Consider the following 16,573-nt stretch of genomic DNA (forward strand, 5'->3'; position numbering starts at 1 on the left):
CTCATGAATGGTTATTAATTTCAATAGCGTCAAGATTTCACACAAGAAATTTCCAAATTGGACACAAACTAGAAGAAAGGAGATTCCGCAAGCGAATACTATGTATGTAACATGCAATCCAGTAGCAGCAATGCTTATTTCAACTACAATTAACAGAAGTGTTGCAACATGGAATGGACAAACACCAGCACAAGTCTTACAGTGCATGCACAACTAGCAAAGGAGCTGGCAAATTTAGGTGTCATTCAATAAAAATTCAGTCATTCTTACTCTGCATCCGTCCTTTAGAATACAGGTCAAAATGCAGTAAGAAGAGTTTATGATTAAGTGTAGTTCTAGCCATTTTTAAAAGAATATCAAGGACCACTGCTCTTCTACACAAATATATTTACTAAGAATAGCAGATGTTTTTATTTTTTTAGGTAAAAAAGAAAATAGAAAAATCCCATTGTTTTTAGCGTGGTATTGGGGCACCCTTTGAAGATCAAATGTCATCTATTTTTTCCTCATTAACCACGAAGGCTTTAGGTCATATTGGCATAGAGCCTGGGCTATTTTGTATAAGAGATATGCAATTTTTCTGCGCAGATTTCTGATCCTGTAGCTGTGCTCTTTAAGCTTGGCTTAAACACTGATTACAGTGCACTGGCTTTAAGTGGTAACCAGAGAAGCAATGTCACAGCCAGGGATTAGTACAGAACAGGACAGGTTATTTTCCTCTATACCAGGAGCACAAAGATATAATAATGTCGACAAGCTTTAACCAACTGCAGAACTGCTTTTGTAGATTATACCTACAAACCGGTAAAAATATTGTATTCCACATTGTTTAGAGATGGGACAGATTTCAGAACAATTAAAAACACCACAGGTTTTCAGGCCTTCTAGATAGTAATGAACCAACCACTCCAATTAATATATTCAGACATTTCCAGGTAATTCCTAGGAAAGTAATCCAAGGGCTATTTTACGATGTGAAAATGGGAAGGATTTAAACGCAAGACGTTAAACTAAACTTGTCAAAGCATGGGTGACAATCACATCACTGATAATCATCTTCATGCCCAGGAAACTCTCCCTCATGATGAGTAACAAGCAATAAGCAGTCCACATGCCTGCTGGTAAATAGCTGCATTTCTGACTGCCCATCCACAGATATCCAGATGCCTGCATTTGTCTCTAGGTACCCTGAAACCTCTCCAAATCCTATAAAAGTTACAGATGAAGCACAACAGAAAGGGGAATACAAGCATCTGCTGTTCCCTCACTGCCAACATAGCCATTAATAGCTTTTGGGGGCTGTTCTCCTTGACTAATAGGAAACATAAGATACACTGTCATCAGCAAAGAAATTGTGATAAAGCATGTGTCTCTAAAAGGACTGGATGGCTTGTTTCTAGTGGAGAGGTATGAGCTGGGGAGGAAAGCGAGGTCCAGCAGCACTGAAATGAAGCCGAGGCAGACAGCACTCAGTCCCCATTTCAGGCTCATATCTTCCTCTAGAGAAAGCAAAGTCATGAGCAGCTCAAGTGTGATAATAAGGATCATGTGGGAAAAACAGGAATGGGAGCACTAATGCCCCTGCACTCCTAATGCACTCCTGTGCCCCTGTACTCGGCTCTGGTGAGGCCGCACCTCGAGTACTGTGTTCAGTTTTGGGCCCCTCGCTACAGGAAGGACATGGACGTGCTCGAGCGAGTCCAGAGAAGGGCGACCAAGCTGGTGAGGGGTCTGGAGAACAAGTCTTACGAGGAGCGGCTGAGGGAGCTGGGCTTGTTCAGCCTGGAGAAGAGGAGGCTCAGGGGCGACCTCATCGCTCTCTACAGTTACCTGAAAGGAGGCTGTAGAGAGGTGGGGGTTGGTCTATTCTCCCACGTGCCTGGTGACAGGACGAGGGGGAATGGGCTAAAGTTGCGACAGGGGAGTTTTAGGTTGGATGTTAGGAAGTACTTCTTTACCGAAAGGGTTATTAAGCATTGGAACGGGCTGCCCAGGGAGGTGGTGGAGTCACCATCCCTGGAGGTCTTTAAAAGACGTTTAGATGTAGAGCTTAGGGATATGGTTTAGTGGAGTACTTAGTGTTAGGTCGGAGGTTGGACTCGATGATCTTGAGGTCTCTTCCAACCTAGAGAAATCTGTGAATCTGTGAATCTTTCCTGGTTAATGCAGAAGCACACCCTCACCTAATGGAGGCATTCTGACACCAAAGCTGCCTTAAATGGATGGAGCTAATAACCTCTTTACCATGCCCAGGCTCAAAGGGGCCCTACTACTACTGGCTGTAACATCGGGCTTGCAACTGATGGTAGGCAACAGTCCATTTGTCAAACGGGCAAACACAGCTTCAGCCTAAATGGGGACAGGAAGGGCTGGCAGCTGTGCTGCCTCATGACTGCATCATATGACAGAGCATGAGGTGCTCTGGCACGCCTGCCCGAGACACTCGAGACAGATACGGGCACGTGCTCTCTGAATATTGCACATTCTGGACACTCTATTTGCACTCTTGCACTCTATAAGCACTACTTGCTGCAGTGCGCTTTCATGGATGGGCCATGGCTCCTAACGTTCTTCTAGACATTATGGGATATTGTGACACCTGTAGTGCTGAGGCTAAGGTCTTCCCATCTTTCCTAACTAGCCTGCCCATGTACATCTCCAGAGCCAGAACAAGGGCTTGTGGGGTGAGCAGAGTACGTGGGAACTGGATTTTTGCAGCACCTTATGTTTAATGTACCCATCAGTATTTTGTTTTTAAGTTCTGTGGACTGTCAGGGTTATTCTTGCAGGCTAATGCAGCAGTGAACTTACAAAAAACTTTGAAAGGAATCCTATACAAAAGTATTTGTTTTAACCATCACTTATTGTCCAAGTGTGCAGCTGTTACAATGCCATGTGCAAAGTGAATTTTCCTTTTCCACAGAAAACTCAATACAGTGCTTGCTGCAGGTTGCACTGTCAGGTTTTTCCTCAGTCATTAATGATCTTTACAAATTATAGAATTTGAAGGCAAAGGGACCACTAGGTGTACTGCTTTTTCATTTAATCACTGAAGCCACAGTATATCGACAGGAGGATGGAAATAAATCCGTCTGATTCACTTGCTTCAAATTTGAAGCCATGAAATTATTTTATCAGTTTGAACTCATTTGACTTGAATGTGCACCTGGACACCACAGGGTGAACAGAGGTCGGTACTGGGCTTCTGCTCCTGCTGATTTTTCTCCTTCAACTATTTATAGCAAGAATGTCAGAACAAACGGTTTGGCACTCACCCATCACACACGCTGCAAGACCATTAGTCTCTATGACAACCTGATCTGAATAAACTTGCTAAGAAGTCTACTTTACAATAAAAAAAAATAAATCTGTCAAACTGTGGCATCTGCAGGAAACTGTCAGGAAAGAAAAAAGGAGAAGAATTAAAGTAAGAAGAGCTCCATTCTCGCAGAGAGGGAGTAGCACTGTACTGGGTCTGGCTGGGATGGAGTTAACTTTCCCTGCAGCGGCCCATATTAGTGTTGTGCTCTGCATTTGTAGCTAAAACAGCACTGATCTGTCACCAGTATATGTGTATTGCTGAGCAGTGCTGGCACAGCACCATGACCTCCTCCAACCCCCCCGCCCCCAGAGCCAGTAGGCTGGGGGTGGGCAAGAGGTGGGGAGGGGACATCACCAGGGCAGCTGACCTAAACCGACCAAAGGGATATTCCATGCCACCTGATGTCACGCTGGGCAATAAAAGCTGGGAAAGAACTGCTCTGCTACAGCAGCTGGGAGAGAGGAGTGAGAAGCAGCCTTGCAGCCCCAAGGTCAGTGCAGCAGGAGGGCAGGAGGTGCTCCAGGCATGGAGCAGCAGTTCCCCTGTGGCTGAGAAAGCAGCTATGGTGGAGCTCAGCTGCCCAGCAGGGCAAAATCACCACAAACACCCAAAACCAAAAAAATCTTTCTGCCAAGATAGTTTGCACTTTCAAGTTTTTTAAAAACTAAACTTAAATTTGTTTTTTAAAGCTGTCAGAAATGTATAGAGATTTCTTTGCGGACCTGGTAATATACTAGGACAAAAATCCCCTCAGACTGTAGATACTGCTTAGATCCTGCTCAAGTCCTGCAGGACAAACAGAGAAAGAAGGGCTTTGTTTGACTTGTTGCCACACACTCCTTTGAACTAACAAAGCATAAAGTATTTCAGAGTTCAATTCAAACATATTTTTGCATATGCTGTTATCTAGAGAACATCCATTTCCTATTACATCACAGGTGAGCAGTTGGCATAGGGAGACTGTGCCACTGGAGAATGGTTTGAGAGTTCAAAATTAAGGTCTCCCTGCAAAAGAGCTACAGTCCAACCCTGCCTGTAATAAATGCCCATAACGTGCTTAATAACTTAGTTCAACATGGTCAAGTCAATGCCAGGTCCAATGTCCATGCACAGTATGTGACAGTGGCTATAGACTTTTACCTTTATAAAAGAGTACCACTATCTTCTGAAAGGCTTTCATGAAGTGGATGTTGTCATAACAGTACTCCTGCACCTTCTGGAGAAGAATCAGCTCTGACTGGCCTTGAGTGCTGAAGACAGCAAGCAGAGGGGCATATTGCTGAAAGGAGGACACACAAAAAAAGCAAAATGCATATCAGTATAGTGAAAATAAACATAACTTCTTAATTGTACGCATCATGAATTTCATCCCTGAAAATGTTTCACTGAAACCTTAAATTTACTTGCCAATACATTTACCTAAATACATACAGTGCACATATAAATATCAACGAGCATTTGTAAGATGTGCTGCATGCTGTGAACTAAATTTCAGTACTACTTTTAGATACTGAATTTTGTAAAATGAATTTATAAAGTCCACATCATTAAGTACTGGTGTTTGTACATTTCACAAGACAGCATACAGCATGTAGATTAAGGAATAACACTTTATTGATGATCATTATGTAAGATATCCAAGAATAAAGCACGTAAAAATACAAATCCCCAGTTTCCCAGGGGTTTCAGAAGTCTCAATTCAATTATTCCCGCTTAACTGTGTTCAAGTGTCATTATTTTTTCTTATCATCACCAAACTATCATGGAAACATTGCTGTTTACCAAAGCAAAGGTTGTCAAAACATGGCACTAAGTGCTAATGAGATCCTGATAAGACAACAGCTGTACGTTTCATCATCTTTTCCTGGAGTTTATTAATATAATAAAACATAAGAAAATATTTTTCACTTTATGCAATTTCTATTATTTCAGATCTTAAAATTAAAAATTACGTTAAAGGATCAAATCTGATTCACTCTTTCCTTAAAAAATGACAGTGTTTATATCCATCTCTCTTTCCAATTTCCTTTCTTAGCCTGTAATGAGTCCAGCTAAGGCTGCAATCTTAAATTTAAGATAATATTAAAAGCATTTTTCAGAGCTGAAGGAAGAAAGAACACCCATGATCTTCAGAACCCGGGCCATAAATATATGTTAACATTACTATTTAAATTGTTCTTGCATTGATCAGTTCAGCCTTTCTTTGTTTTCAATAACACCACTTAGCTTTTACCAGCTGGAGTTGCAGTGGCTTGACGTAACAGTGTTAAACCTGTGTGACTAGGGCTTCCGACCGATGCAGTCAGGTAACTGAGCACCTTCAGCAGCAGTGATACCAATGTTCAAAAATACGCTTCAGGACATCTTTACAAGGGGCTAAATCCCTCAGGATCTTACTCAATGTGATCCACAGAAAAAAACAATGGAAACACATGAAAAAAAGAGCAAAATCTGAATTATTTTTCAAAAGATGTTCTAGAACAACCTTTATCAGCTATTAACTTAGAGAGCAAGAAATCATACAGTAACTAGTAAGATCAGCTAGCCAGGCAGCCAGTATAATTACTTTTGGAAGAAACTATCTTACAAACTAACTATGAAAAAAAGACTACAACACTGCTAAACACTAAGTTGAGTTTTTCCACTTCAGGAAGGTATACATACATTTTTCAGAAACAATTTACTTTTTACTCTGCAAAAATAGGGAGACTTTGGGTAGCAAGATTCATCCTTTTCTCCTCTTTGGCCCTGTAAATATCCAGCTGTTACCTAGTCAAGTTGTAGGGAGGCAGGGCAATATACACTGCAGTTTATGTCTATTTAGTAGTATCAGCAGAACCCAATCCCATCCACAGGTCTGTGATGTACAGCTGCCTCTCAGTGTTAAGTAATTTATAAAAAAAAAAACCTTAACTTTTCAGTTTAGAAATAAGAGATCCTCATATCGCCAAGTTGCCCGACACATTCCTCTCGCTCATTAACTGGTACAGATTTACAATTGTAAGTTTCACAAGTGTCTAAATGACTGAGGAACCATAAAATTAGACTCCTCTCACTGCTGGCCAAGCAAAGCTGCATTATTTTCCATTTGCCTCAGGTTATGTTGCAACAGGTCAGCAGCTCTAGTGTCACAATGCTGACACCACAGCCTTGTCTGCAGTGAGAACTGTCTAGAGGATTCTCCCCATGCATGAGAAGGGGGCCAAACTGGAGGTGGCCTAGGGGTCAAGTCCTCGCGTAGCTGTGAGGTTACTGGAAGGCTAAGGAGTTTACCCTGTAAGATTCAAGGTTTAACAGCTTTCCACATCTCCTCCTCAGTTCGGGACTTACCGGTCCTGCTGTACAGATGGCACACATGACATCCACATGTTTACTGCACCTTGATATTTCTTTTCAGGGGTCCATTGCACACAGCTTACTAAAAGGAATCTAATGACTTCAAGAGCCTGGTACCTACTTGTCAGTGCTATGAGAACTGTGAGTTATCTGTTGGTACAGCCATACAAGAGTAAATCATAGCACCTGGCATGTTCCACTTCGAGTAGGTATTTATATGCATACTGACTCACACCATCAGGGCAAAGCAACTCCATAATCGTTTCAGGGAATGTCAACACACGGGAGGAACTGGGCTGTGTGTCACGCTAACACAATTTGATTTCTGGAGTTGGATCACACATTTGGTCAGCTTAGAGCCCAAAGAGGGAAATCCAAGACCAATGTGGAACAAATGCTGTTTATTTCTGAACAATGACAAGTAAAGAAGCAGCAGCTAGTAAAATCTATGCTTCTATTTCTAGCGCTTCTGTTAAACTCCTACCTGTAAGTATAAATAGTAAACACCCCATACAAACTTATCATCTGATTTTAGCCTTTGGACATAGTTATGAAGATGCATATCTTATGTAGGTAAGTTGCTTTACCTAATTTAGTGGTGTAACACACATAGCTGATGGCTTGGTAAGCGAGGCTTGTAGGACTAAGCATCCAGTCAACAGTATCTGTACAAAGCCAGATACGTTTCTCTTCCCACTGTTCAAATATTCCAAGAAGTATTTGTTAATTTGCCCTGCGGTACTAGATGATAAATCTCAATGGATACTCTGTTACAACTCAAATAAAGAGATGTGATCAATCACTACATCAAAAGAACAAGAAAAACAATGTCTCTCCTCCTTCTGGAAACTCCCTCATCTTTCTACTGTTTTTTGGGTCGCTGTAGTTGCAGAAGACTTCAAGGCATTCAATTTTACCATCAAAGACTATACAAGATCCCGAGTGACTACGTTTCTAGGATGACTGATGTTGCTCTTGGGAACCTGAATTCAGATGAAACGACAGTCATAGTAGGAGCTAAACTGATGTGGGAACTTCAAATAGAGAAAGGCATCAATACAAAGAGGAAAGAAATTCTGATCAAGCTCAAGATCCATTTTATCACCAAAAAAAAAGTACTAATTGCTTTTGTCTTATGGTAAATTTTTGCAGTCCTTGCTGTGAGGGAGTATTTTTTTGCTCATGGTTTACCAGCTGAAAAGGATTAAGTTTACTGAAAAGCCTTTCTTTCCATGTCCTGAGTTCAAGTGTCTTGCACTGCGCAATCCTTCACGATTTGATTGAGGAATGCTAACCGTTGCAAGGACTCTGATTATTCTGCATTGTGTTGTGTTTTTTTTTTTTCCTCCTGAGGTTGCAAGGGCTTTTGTACCAGTATGTAGCTGTGACACTGCAGCCTGTCATCACTTAAAAAAAATCACAGCCTGGCTTTCTATGGATTTAGTTCTCTTATCCCTAAGCAGAGCATCTGGGCTAGAAAGTGCACACTCACTACACAGTGCAAGGGCTCTCAAGTCAGCTCCTGTCTTATTAGCTGAGTAGCAGCTACCCAGCTCCCACAGTTAACAACAGCATCAAACATTTCACAAGTTCAGAGCTCAGCAGTCCTGCCAGGATCTAACCAGCTCTGTGCAAAGCCAGCACAGGTGCTGCCTCACCATGCTCCCAAAACTTCTTTGCTCCTGGCAAAGACATTGCAAAGACAATTCCAGCAGGCTTACTAGTCAGGTCTAAAAAGACTCAAGCCTCAGCATTTGTTTAGCATTGTGCCCCAGGCAAGGAGCCTCTCAGCACGCTGAGAAAGCAGAATGCAAAGGCACTCACTCAAGCTACAACCACCTCAGCTTGCCCTGGTTTTCTGCACTGTATGCCTCAGGGGACAGTACAGCATTCAATAATCTGAACCTCATTTTAGCATTACTGTGAATGAAGGAGGAGCTACTACATACAAGACACTGCAGTGCTTGGTATCACTGTTAGCCCTTAAGACTAAATCTCCTGGATTTAACAAGTAAGAACTTGGCAGCTCTAGAATATGTTGTTTCACAGCAAGCTCTTCCCCTCGTCACCCAGGTACACACCTTTAGATGTTTGAGGGCTTGCTCTGCAACCAGCTCTTCTTTCTTGTTCCATTCCACAGCATTCATTACACAGGTCCACAGGAGACCAATCACTGCTGGCTCTGGCAGCTCATTTCTTTTCATTTCCTCTTTTACATAAAGCACTACCTGGAGCATGAAATAAAATGCTGTGTTGAGCAACATTTCCAATCAGCCAGTAACAACTCCATCACCACAGTACAGAAACAACAAGAAACAAATTTAGAACAAGAATAAAAACAAAGCATTTACCATGTTTTTATTTAGCAACATTACTATTACTTGACTACAAGTTTTCTCCTTCCCATCCAAACTAACAGTTAATGCAGGTACATGAACTTCATTCTCATCAAGCCTAACTGAACATAAAAATGTAGTCAATTACACTTGTAAATCCATAAGGTGGTTTGTTGTTTTGGCCTTCTGAAGGCACAGAGTGAGTTGATCAATACATTAAAATAATTTAAAGAAAAACAGAGGAAATCTTTCAGGTGTCTGTATCTGCTCCTCTCTACTTATTCTTTATTTACGTCTTTGACTATGATTATATAAACCGAAGTTGTAAAACACTCTTTACCTCCTTAATTGGGCATTCCTGAGAGAGACGTTCTTGTAGCTCTTTTTGAAGTTCTTTACGAGTCCCCAGTGACTGCTGAACTCTAAGGAAATCTGAGAGCTCTTTTAAACCTGCTTCAGTAAAATACTTGGCAAAATGATCCACATTCTGCCTGTTGGCTGGAAACAGTTCCTAAAAAGACAGGAAAGCTCTCTGTTACGTAAATAACAAACAAGTGCTCTTGACAAAATGGAAGGAAAAAAATTTTTAAGACTGTTCAATGGGAATCACCTGTTGCTGCACCTGTTACTGCTTGTATTAACACTGGAAAAGTCAACACTTCATTCCCGTTGTTGTTTAGTTAGAGCAGAGGGAAGAAATGATGGTCAGTTGCGGAAAAAGCCTAACACCCTTTCTACACATACTAAGGGTACATATTAAGGGCACATACTTAGGAACAGCTGTGAGCTTAAGACTGTGCTCCAAACAGTTGAGCACCTTCCAAGTTCCGAGAGTCTTGTAGGGAAAGTGCAAGGGAACAGATGGTAAAGCCATTATACGCTAAGCACGTTTATCATGCCCTCCCAGTGCTTCCACGCGTTTACCTCAGCAGTACATACCTGGTACAGGCACTCTGGCCTAAATATCACTACTCTGCTGAGCAATGGTTACCACTAATGCATCACTTAACAAAAATCACAACATCCACAATGTACACTGTTAACATGAACTCATGGAGGCGCTTCTAATTCAAAGAAACTGTCAATATATCGTTTGTCAAAGTCCAGCTACTTAAAAAATATATATTTCTTAAAAATTGCTATAGTGTATGCCATGTCTCAGCATGAGTTCAATGGTATTTGCTTACAATGCAACTCTGGTGGAATGGAGAGTACTTCCCCACCCTCCCCCAGAGAGACTCCAGACCCTCAGTGTACTTGTTTACTGAAAAGCAGATTAAGAAGAAACTTTCCTCAACTCATCTCTGCTAAGCAACAGCATCTGACACTTGATAGTTCTTTAATATAGCAGCATAATGAGAGCCAACAGCTGAAAGCTTTAGTCACTGAAGTTCAAAATGGAAATAAGACACAGTTGGCTTTTTTCCCTTCTAATAAATGGTGTAATTAGCCCATTTCCCAGCTTTGTGGCAAATGATTTATGATTTGGACTCTTGAAATCAAATACAAACTGAAGAGATGAAGGGGTGTGGGAGGCTGCTTTGCTTTTGAAAGATTCTAGCTTAATCATAAATTATTGAAGTAGAAACAGGAAATACTGCTGAAATTCTCTAGGCAGTGCTACACAGGATGTAGCACATCTGATCAGATTATCGCAGCAATCTTTTTGAAGATTAAAAAAACTATTGATCTTCAGAAATAAACTGGCAGGGAAAGGCATATGACATTGTTCCATATTCATATATACTGAACACCTCAGGCCATTGCTACAAACCAAGAACACAGGTTTTGAGTCAAAAAGGCTGAAAGCTTTCTCTGCATTGCTATTACTCGTTCTGCTGTCATCACTGCAGGACCATTTATGTTACCCAGATGGCTACTGCTGTGGAGAATTAGCTTACTCTGCTGCCTCCATACTATTCAAACATTGTCGGTTTGGAAACCTATATGCTCATCTTTTGTGATTACACAAACTCTTTATACTTCAATTCTTATTTACAAAAGTGAAACATTAAAAATAAAAATAAAAACCTTCATGCACAGTTGCTAGTGGTGTGTTTTGTTAGAAAGAAACATTTAATTAATTCCCAACCGCCGTGTATACAGCCTTTCAGAAGGCATTTAACTACAGGAAAAATAGAGACAATGTTGAAACGTGTTATTTAGTGTTTCAGAACCTGTATCAATGCTACACAGCCATAACAATATAGCTGAGATTCAAAATATTTTAAAAATGCTAAGAGAGTCTGAGGGGGAGTTAACATGCTTAGAGCAAACTACCACCTGCATTTTATTTCCTTCTTTTCCTCAAGGAGAGATAAGGATTATTGAAAATATATTGTACTTACTAGCAATCTCTTATCAAGGTTGGCTTTTCTTAAAGCAGAGGTAACAGAATTGGCATCTTTCTCTGCCATCCATGCTTTAAAAAGTTTTACAGCAAAAGAGGCTGCAATCCCTGTTTGAGAAAATACACAAAACATGTTTCAGCAATTTTCAACATGAATTAGAGATGGTTACAAGAATTTAATACGTAATGAAAATACATTTATGACAGCAGGACCAAACATGTGAAGCTGAAGTGCACTTTTTTCTTTAATGAGGTATTAATTTTCTGAAGTATGCTACGCTGTTTGAAAATCCTTTCATTCTCTTTTACCCATGTATATTTAACTGTTCAAAGATTTTGCTTACAGTTATTTTTCTTACCTCCCCAAGTTACAGACCAAATATAATGCAAAAGGAAAAATTATGTGTTAAATCAGCTAGGAAACTGATGCACAAAATAAAAGACAGTCAGGAATAAGAACTCGAAATAAAAAGTATACTCGAAGGGCTTTTTAAGTCCTGGATAGGGTTAAATAACTTCACAGCTTCAAGGTAACAACCGATTGTACCCCATCCTCCTAGAAGGTACTTTGAAGCTGGTAGACCCAGGCACAAATACTATTTTGAGGAGAAAAAAAATCCTTCCTCAAGGCAACTTATTATTTTTTACATTAAATCCAAAATAACTCTGTTTCCACTACCTGCAGGTTTCCAGCTCTGCTCCAGCTTCTTGGCTGCAAGGAGCTGAAAGTGAGCTGCAGTGTCTCAGAGCTGGAGACTCAGCTCTTCCCTGCTGAAGTGGTCCCTGTTATGTTTCTCCATACTACATTTATGTCAACATTTACAGTACTACTGAGGGTGGTGATAATATGTAACTGTGTACAGCCAGCCACTTCAAACAGTCCCAAAAGCCTAAGATCTACATGGTTCCATCTACATGGTTCCTTCTGATGGGAAGTAGCTTAGTCATTCCTAGCCACTTAATTGATACCCATTCCTTTTTATTTCTAGGATACATTGACTAAATGAGTCACCAAACAAAAATGGAAGCAATTATTCCCCAAGCAGCATCAACTTCATTAACATTCATTACAGATCTTGACTGTTATGACAGTTTCACCAACCTTATTTCAAGAGCTTAGTTGTGAGGCATGATCCTTTGAGAAGTACTATATGTAACTATGGATGCATAATGCCACGAAAGAGACCTAAAAATACCACTTTGGGCTTGTTTTACATATTGTGCATCATGTTCCAAATGAAACCAGCACGATGCAGTGATCATATATGCTATGAGCTGACCAGTCATGAATTGACCAAGCCGGTTCAACTAACAGGGGCCCTCAGAATAACGCACACCTGTAACTCTGAACCTGCAAACACCATTCAGCCTACTTGAAACGTGCACGTGCATTGCAGAGCTGCGGCTGAACTTGATAAAGAAGTCAGAGGCTTTTATAGCTGGAAATCATTATTCACAGCCCACATGCTCTGTACAGTACTTATACAAAGCTGTGACAATATAACCCATTCATATCAGAGGGCAGGGTAATGCAAACAGAATTTCTCCACTGCAGCATCACTATAACCTCTCAGTAAGCAGTGCCTGGTAGCACACACGTCGGAATTTGGCTTGAAACTCGTCTTTTATTAGATGTCAGTAAGATCCACACTGCAGCTTGTTAAGTCACAGGCTTCTTCCTTATAAAAGCAAGTATGGAATAGCAAAAATGTCGACCAGCTGCAAAAAAAAAGCATGCCTGCAACGGAAAAGCACTCCTCCTCAGACCAGCAGAATAGTGACCAAGATCGAATGGAACTGTCTTTGTCACCAAGCACTGCTCCCATAACTATGTCCTAAATCCTTTTCTCAAGATTTATCTTAAAACAAGACAAGTTTTAAGCCAGTAACCAGTATCAGAGGGAGGCTGTTCCAAGGCTTCACCACCCTCATGTTTTAAAACTTCTAATTTACAGTCCAAATTCATCACTGGTCAGTTGCTGTACTCTGTTCCTGTCTGCCATGGTCTTTTCCTTCAAAATAGCTTGTCTTTTTCTTTTTTTTCCTCCCTATCAACCCTATTGGCAGACAGCAACTTCAGCCATTCACTTTAGTGATTATCCCCATTAGCTGTTCTTTGTATTTGCATTAGTTTTTCAACACGAGTGACGATAAGGCTTCACCAGTACCATGAACAATTTTCTGTCTCTGCTAGAAATGTCAGACATCCCCAGATTACATTTTTTCCCATTTATATGTCACTCTAAAAGTAATGAGAACACTGAAAAGGGGTAATACTAAAATCAATAAGATATTTGCCCTCAAACTTGACAGATCATCTATCAGTACAAACTACCCTTACCTTTCTTTCAGCCAATCCTTTCTTTGCCCATGTTACAATTCCTGTTTTTATCCAACAGCTCCATCAGCTCAACTAATCATTTCATCATGTATTTTACAAAAGTTTATCTTCACTTGCCTCCAGGAATTTTTTTTCCATAATTTAAGGAAAGGTATCAGATATATTCTTATATAATCTACCTGCTTTAAGCCTTGATCCTTTTTCTGTTTCATTTATATTTGCATCTTTAATCATTCTTCCATAAAACATCTTTTCCAGAACACTGACTGAACAACCTTTTCCTCAAATGGTGATATGGGTACATTTTGTCTGTATATACATGCGTGAGTGTGTATATACACACACACACAAATATACCAAGAAACAAAACTGTAAGTAAGATCCTGACAAAAGTTTAGAGCTCTCAGAAACATAAATTGATCATACGAATGAAATTTGTTCTAGCATTGCATTTGTACATAACAATTGCACTCTTGAAATGTTAAATTAAAAAAAAAAAGTTGGTTAGATAAATTTGAGTTTTCAGATGCCTCTTGTATTGCTGTAACTAAGAACAGAATTTGATTTAAAAACATTGCAGTCCATCACCCTAAGACAGGGATTATTACTTCTGTTTGAATTTTCTCCTACTTTAATTCTGATACTGAAAGTTGTGGGTGATGACAGAGCAAAACTGCAGCTGTGGCTTTTCTTTCTGCAGCATTTAGAAAACAAATGCATGCTGCAAACAATAATGTGCAGTTAGAATACTTTTTTTTTTAATAAATCAAAGTTAGGATACATTTTAGCTAATACATAGCTTTAAAAAAAATATTTTATGAAAGCTGTGCAACACTAACAATGCATTTGTTATTATTCCAGGTCGTCAGTAACTGGCAGAGAAAGATATTGTCGGGCAAACACCTGGAAAAATAACATTCCAAGGTAGATGGCTATAAATTACTAATAAAAGCCCTCCAAAAAAAAACCCAAGACCGCCTCCCTCCCCCCCCCGCCCCCAAACAAACAAAAAACCAAAACCCTTGTCACAAAAAGGCATTAATGCCTCAAAAGTGGAAGAACTGTTACCCATCATACGGTAAAGATGAGTCTATGGGAGAAGCACATCAAATACTCATCATTACTCGTATGAAGGCAAGATTGCTGGCTTGAATTATTTTGTTCCCTTCTGCAATACCCACTTGCTCTGTATATGCTATGTCCCAATTCACATTTAATTGGGCAAGATATTGGCAACACTTGCCAAAACATTACTAGGCATATCTCAGAAAAAGATGTTACGCTTCATACTTGTATAGTATCACAAGAATCCAGACATAATACATTTTAGCTGTATAATATCCAAAAAAACTAAGTGGTTTAATTTTTCTGTTGTCGTTTTTTATTTTGTTGGTATTCTGCTAACTATTGACTGCCTTCTTGTTATATTTCAGAAAGTACATTGCCCTTTGTCGTCTGTATATGCTTCTGCTTTAAAATCCTGCTTTCTGTTTAACAGTTTTTACAGGCTTCCAGCATACAAAATATGTTGCAGTAAAATACACCTATTAAAGCTAATGTAAGAAAAAAGGTCATATAGAAAGTTACCTTCTTTGACTATATTGTCAGTGAAGAGGCTTGTTAAAATGGTAGCAGGAAGAGTCCCATTGGCTAACAGGATCCCAGAGAGCATCGCCAACTTCGTCTGCTCTGTTTCAGAGAAGGCTTTAAGAAACAGCAGGAGCTGCAGGACAGACAAGAAAAGACAGGTACATTTGAGCCATAGGCAGTGATAACAGAGATACAGAATTAAACTATCCATTAATATTAATTTCTCAACAGCTCCTGCTGTAATTAGTAGCACTCATATCAAAATCTGTCCTGAAACATGGCAGTGCCATTTCAGTGATCACTTACAATTTCACTTTCCATAGGGATACATGCATGTGGAATACTGCCTTACTCAGACAGACAAGGTCTGTCATCTTCTTCAAAAAAAGTATATAAGTGATAAAAAAAAAAAAATGCTCGTTAAAGGCATAACACCCACAGAAATTAACGGGAGCTGTTCAGGAACATAGACTTGCTGATTGCAACAGGCTGACAGGAGCCTGCCCATTCACATCGCCAAATTGTGGACTAAGCCCCACACAACTGCCATTCCTTTTCTAACTAGCAAAAACCATTATTCATACAAACAATAATAGGATGAGAAAGTTCCCCGTTTTCCTTTTGAGGAAGGAAACACAGCACAATTATTCCAAATTTTCTATTGGCTAAAGTTACAATTCTCAAGTTCAGACCTTCTTGGTGGAGCTGACAAAGAAAAGACAGGACCACAAGTTGCTCGAAGACCTGGCCATTCCCACTCCTAGTTACAACAGCTTGAGGAAAAAATACAAATTTCACTAGATCTTAAGTGCTAAAAGGTAAATAAGCAGATCTTCTAAAGTGTAATTTTAAGTTTTATGTCTATTTTAAATTTCTTCATTTCATACATTAGAAGGAATGACTTGGAAAGTATATTGAAGCATTACAGCTCTTTTCCTTTTTAGCAAGAAAAATGTTATGCAAAATAACTTTTTCTCAAAAGCATTAGAATTAACGATGTTTTCTTAATGTGTTGTTAGCAATCACAATATGGGTGATGGGAAAGAGGAAGCTAGACAGCAAAGGACAGGGGAAAGGGGAAAAAAAAAAAAAAAAGACTGCAGGCATGAATTTCTGGACTTAAAGAGGAAGTTTCGTTTCCATTTCCAGCTACCAGCACTTGATTCAAGTGCCTCCTGTGGTCATCACCTTTATTTCCTTCCCCAAATGAGCACCAGATGCAATCAAAGCAGAGCAGCTCATTCTAATGGAAAATTTGCACCCAGTTTCCAGATAAAGTGTATTTCATAATTAGCAAT

The 16,573-nt window shown here is 39.8% G+C and overlaps 1 protein-coding gene across 4 annotated transcripts in view; it reads right to left on the minus strand.

The window, feature by feature from the left end:
* BZW2 (basic leucine zipper and W2 domains 2) overlaps positions 1-16,573 on the minus strand; it is a 58,430-nt gene that overhangs the window by 5,351 nt on the left and 36,506 nt on the right. For all 4 annotated transcript variants that reach the window (XM_083822850.1, XM_083822849.1, XM_083822851.1 and 1 more), the window contains exons 6-10: positions 15,273-15,408; positions 11,343-11,452; positions 9,335-9,505; positions 8,740-8,886; positions 4,463-4,601 (exon numbers count right to left, since the gene is read on the minus strand). In XM_083822850.1, the coding sequence (XP_083678976.1) occupies positions 4,463-4,601; positions 8,740-8,886; positions 9,335-9,505; positions 11,343-11,452; positions 15,273-15,408 (703 nt within the window). The remainder of the gene's footprint in view (positions 1-4,462; positions 4,602-8,739; positions 8,887-9,334; positions 9,506-11,342; positions 11,453-15,272; positions 15,409-16,573) is intronic.

This window comes from Anser anser, assembly GCF_964211835.1.
Source record: "Anser anser genome assembly, chromosome: 2".
In the NCBI taxonomy this organism is placed as follows: domain Eukaryota; kingdom Metazoa; phylum Chordata; class Aves; order Anseriformes; family Anatidae; genus Anser; species Anser anser.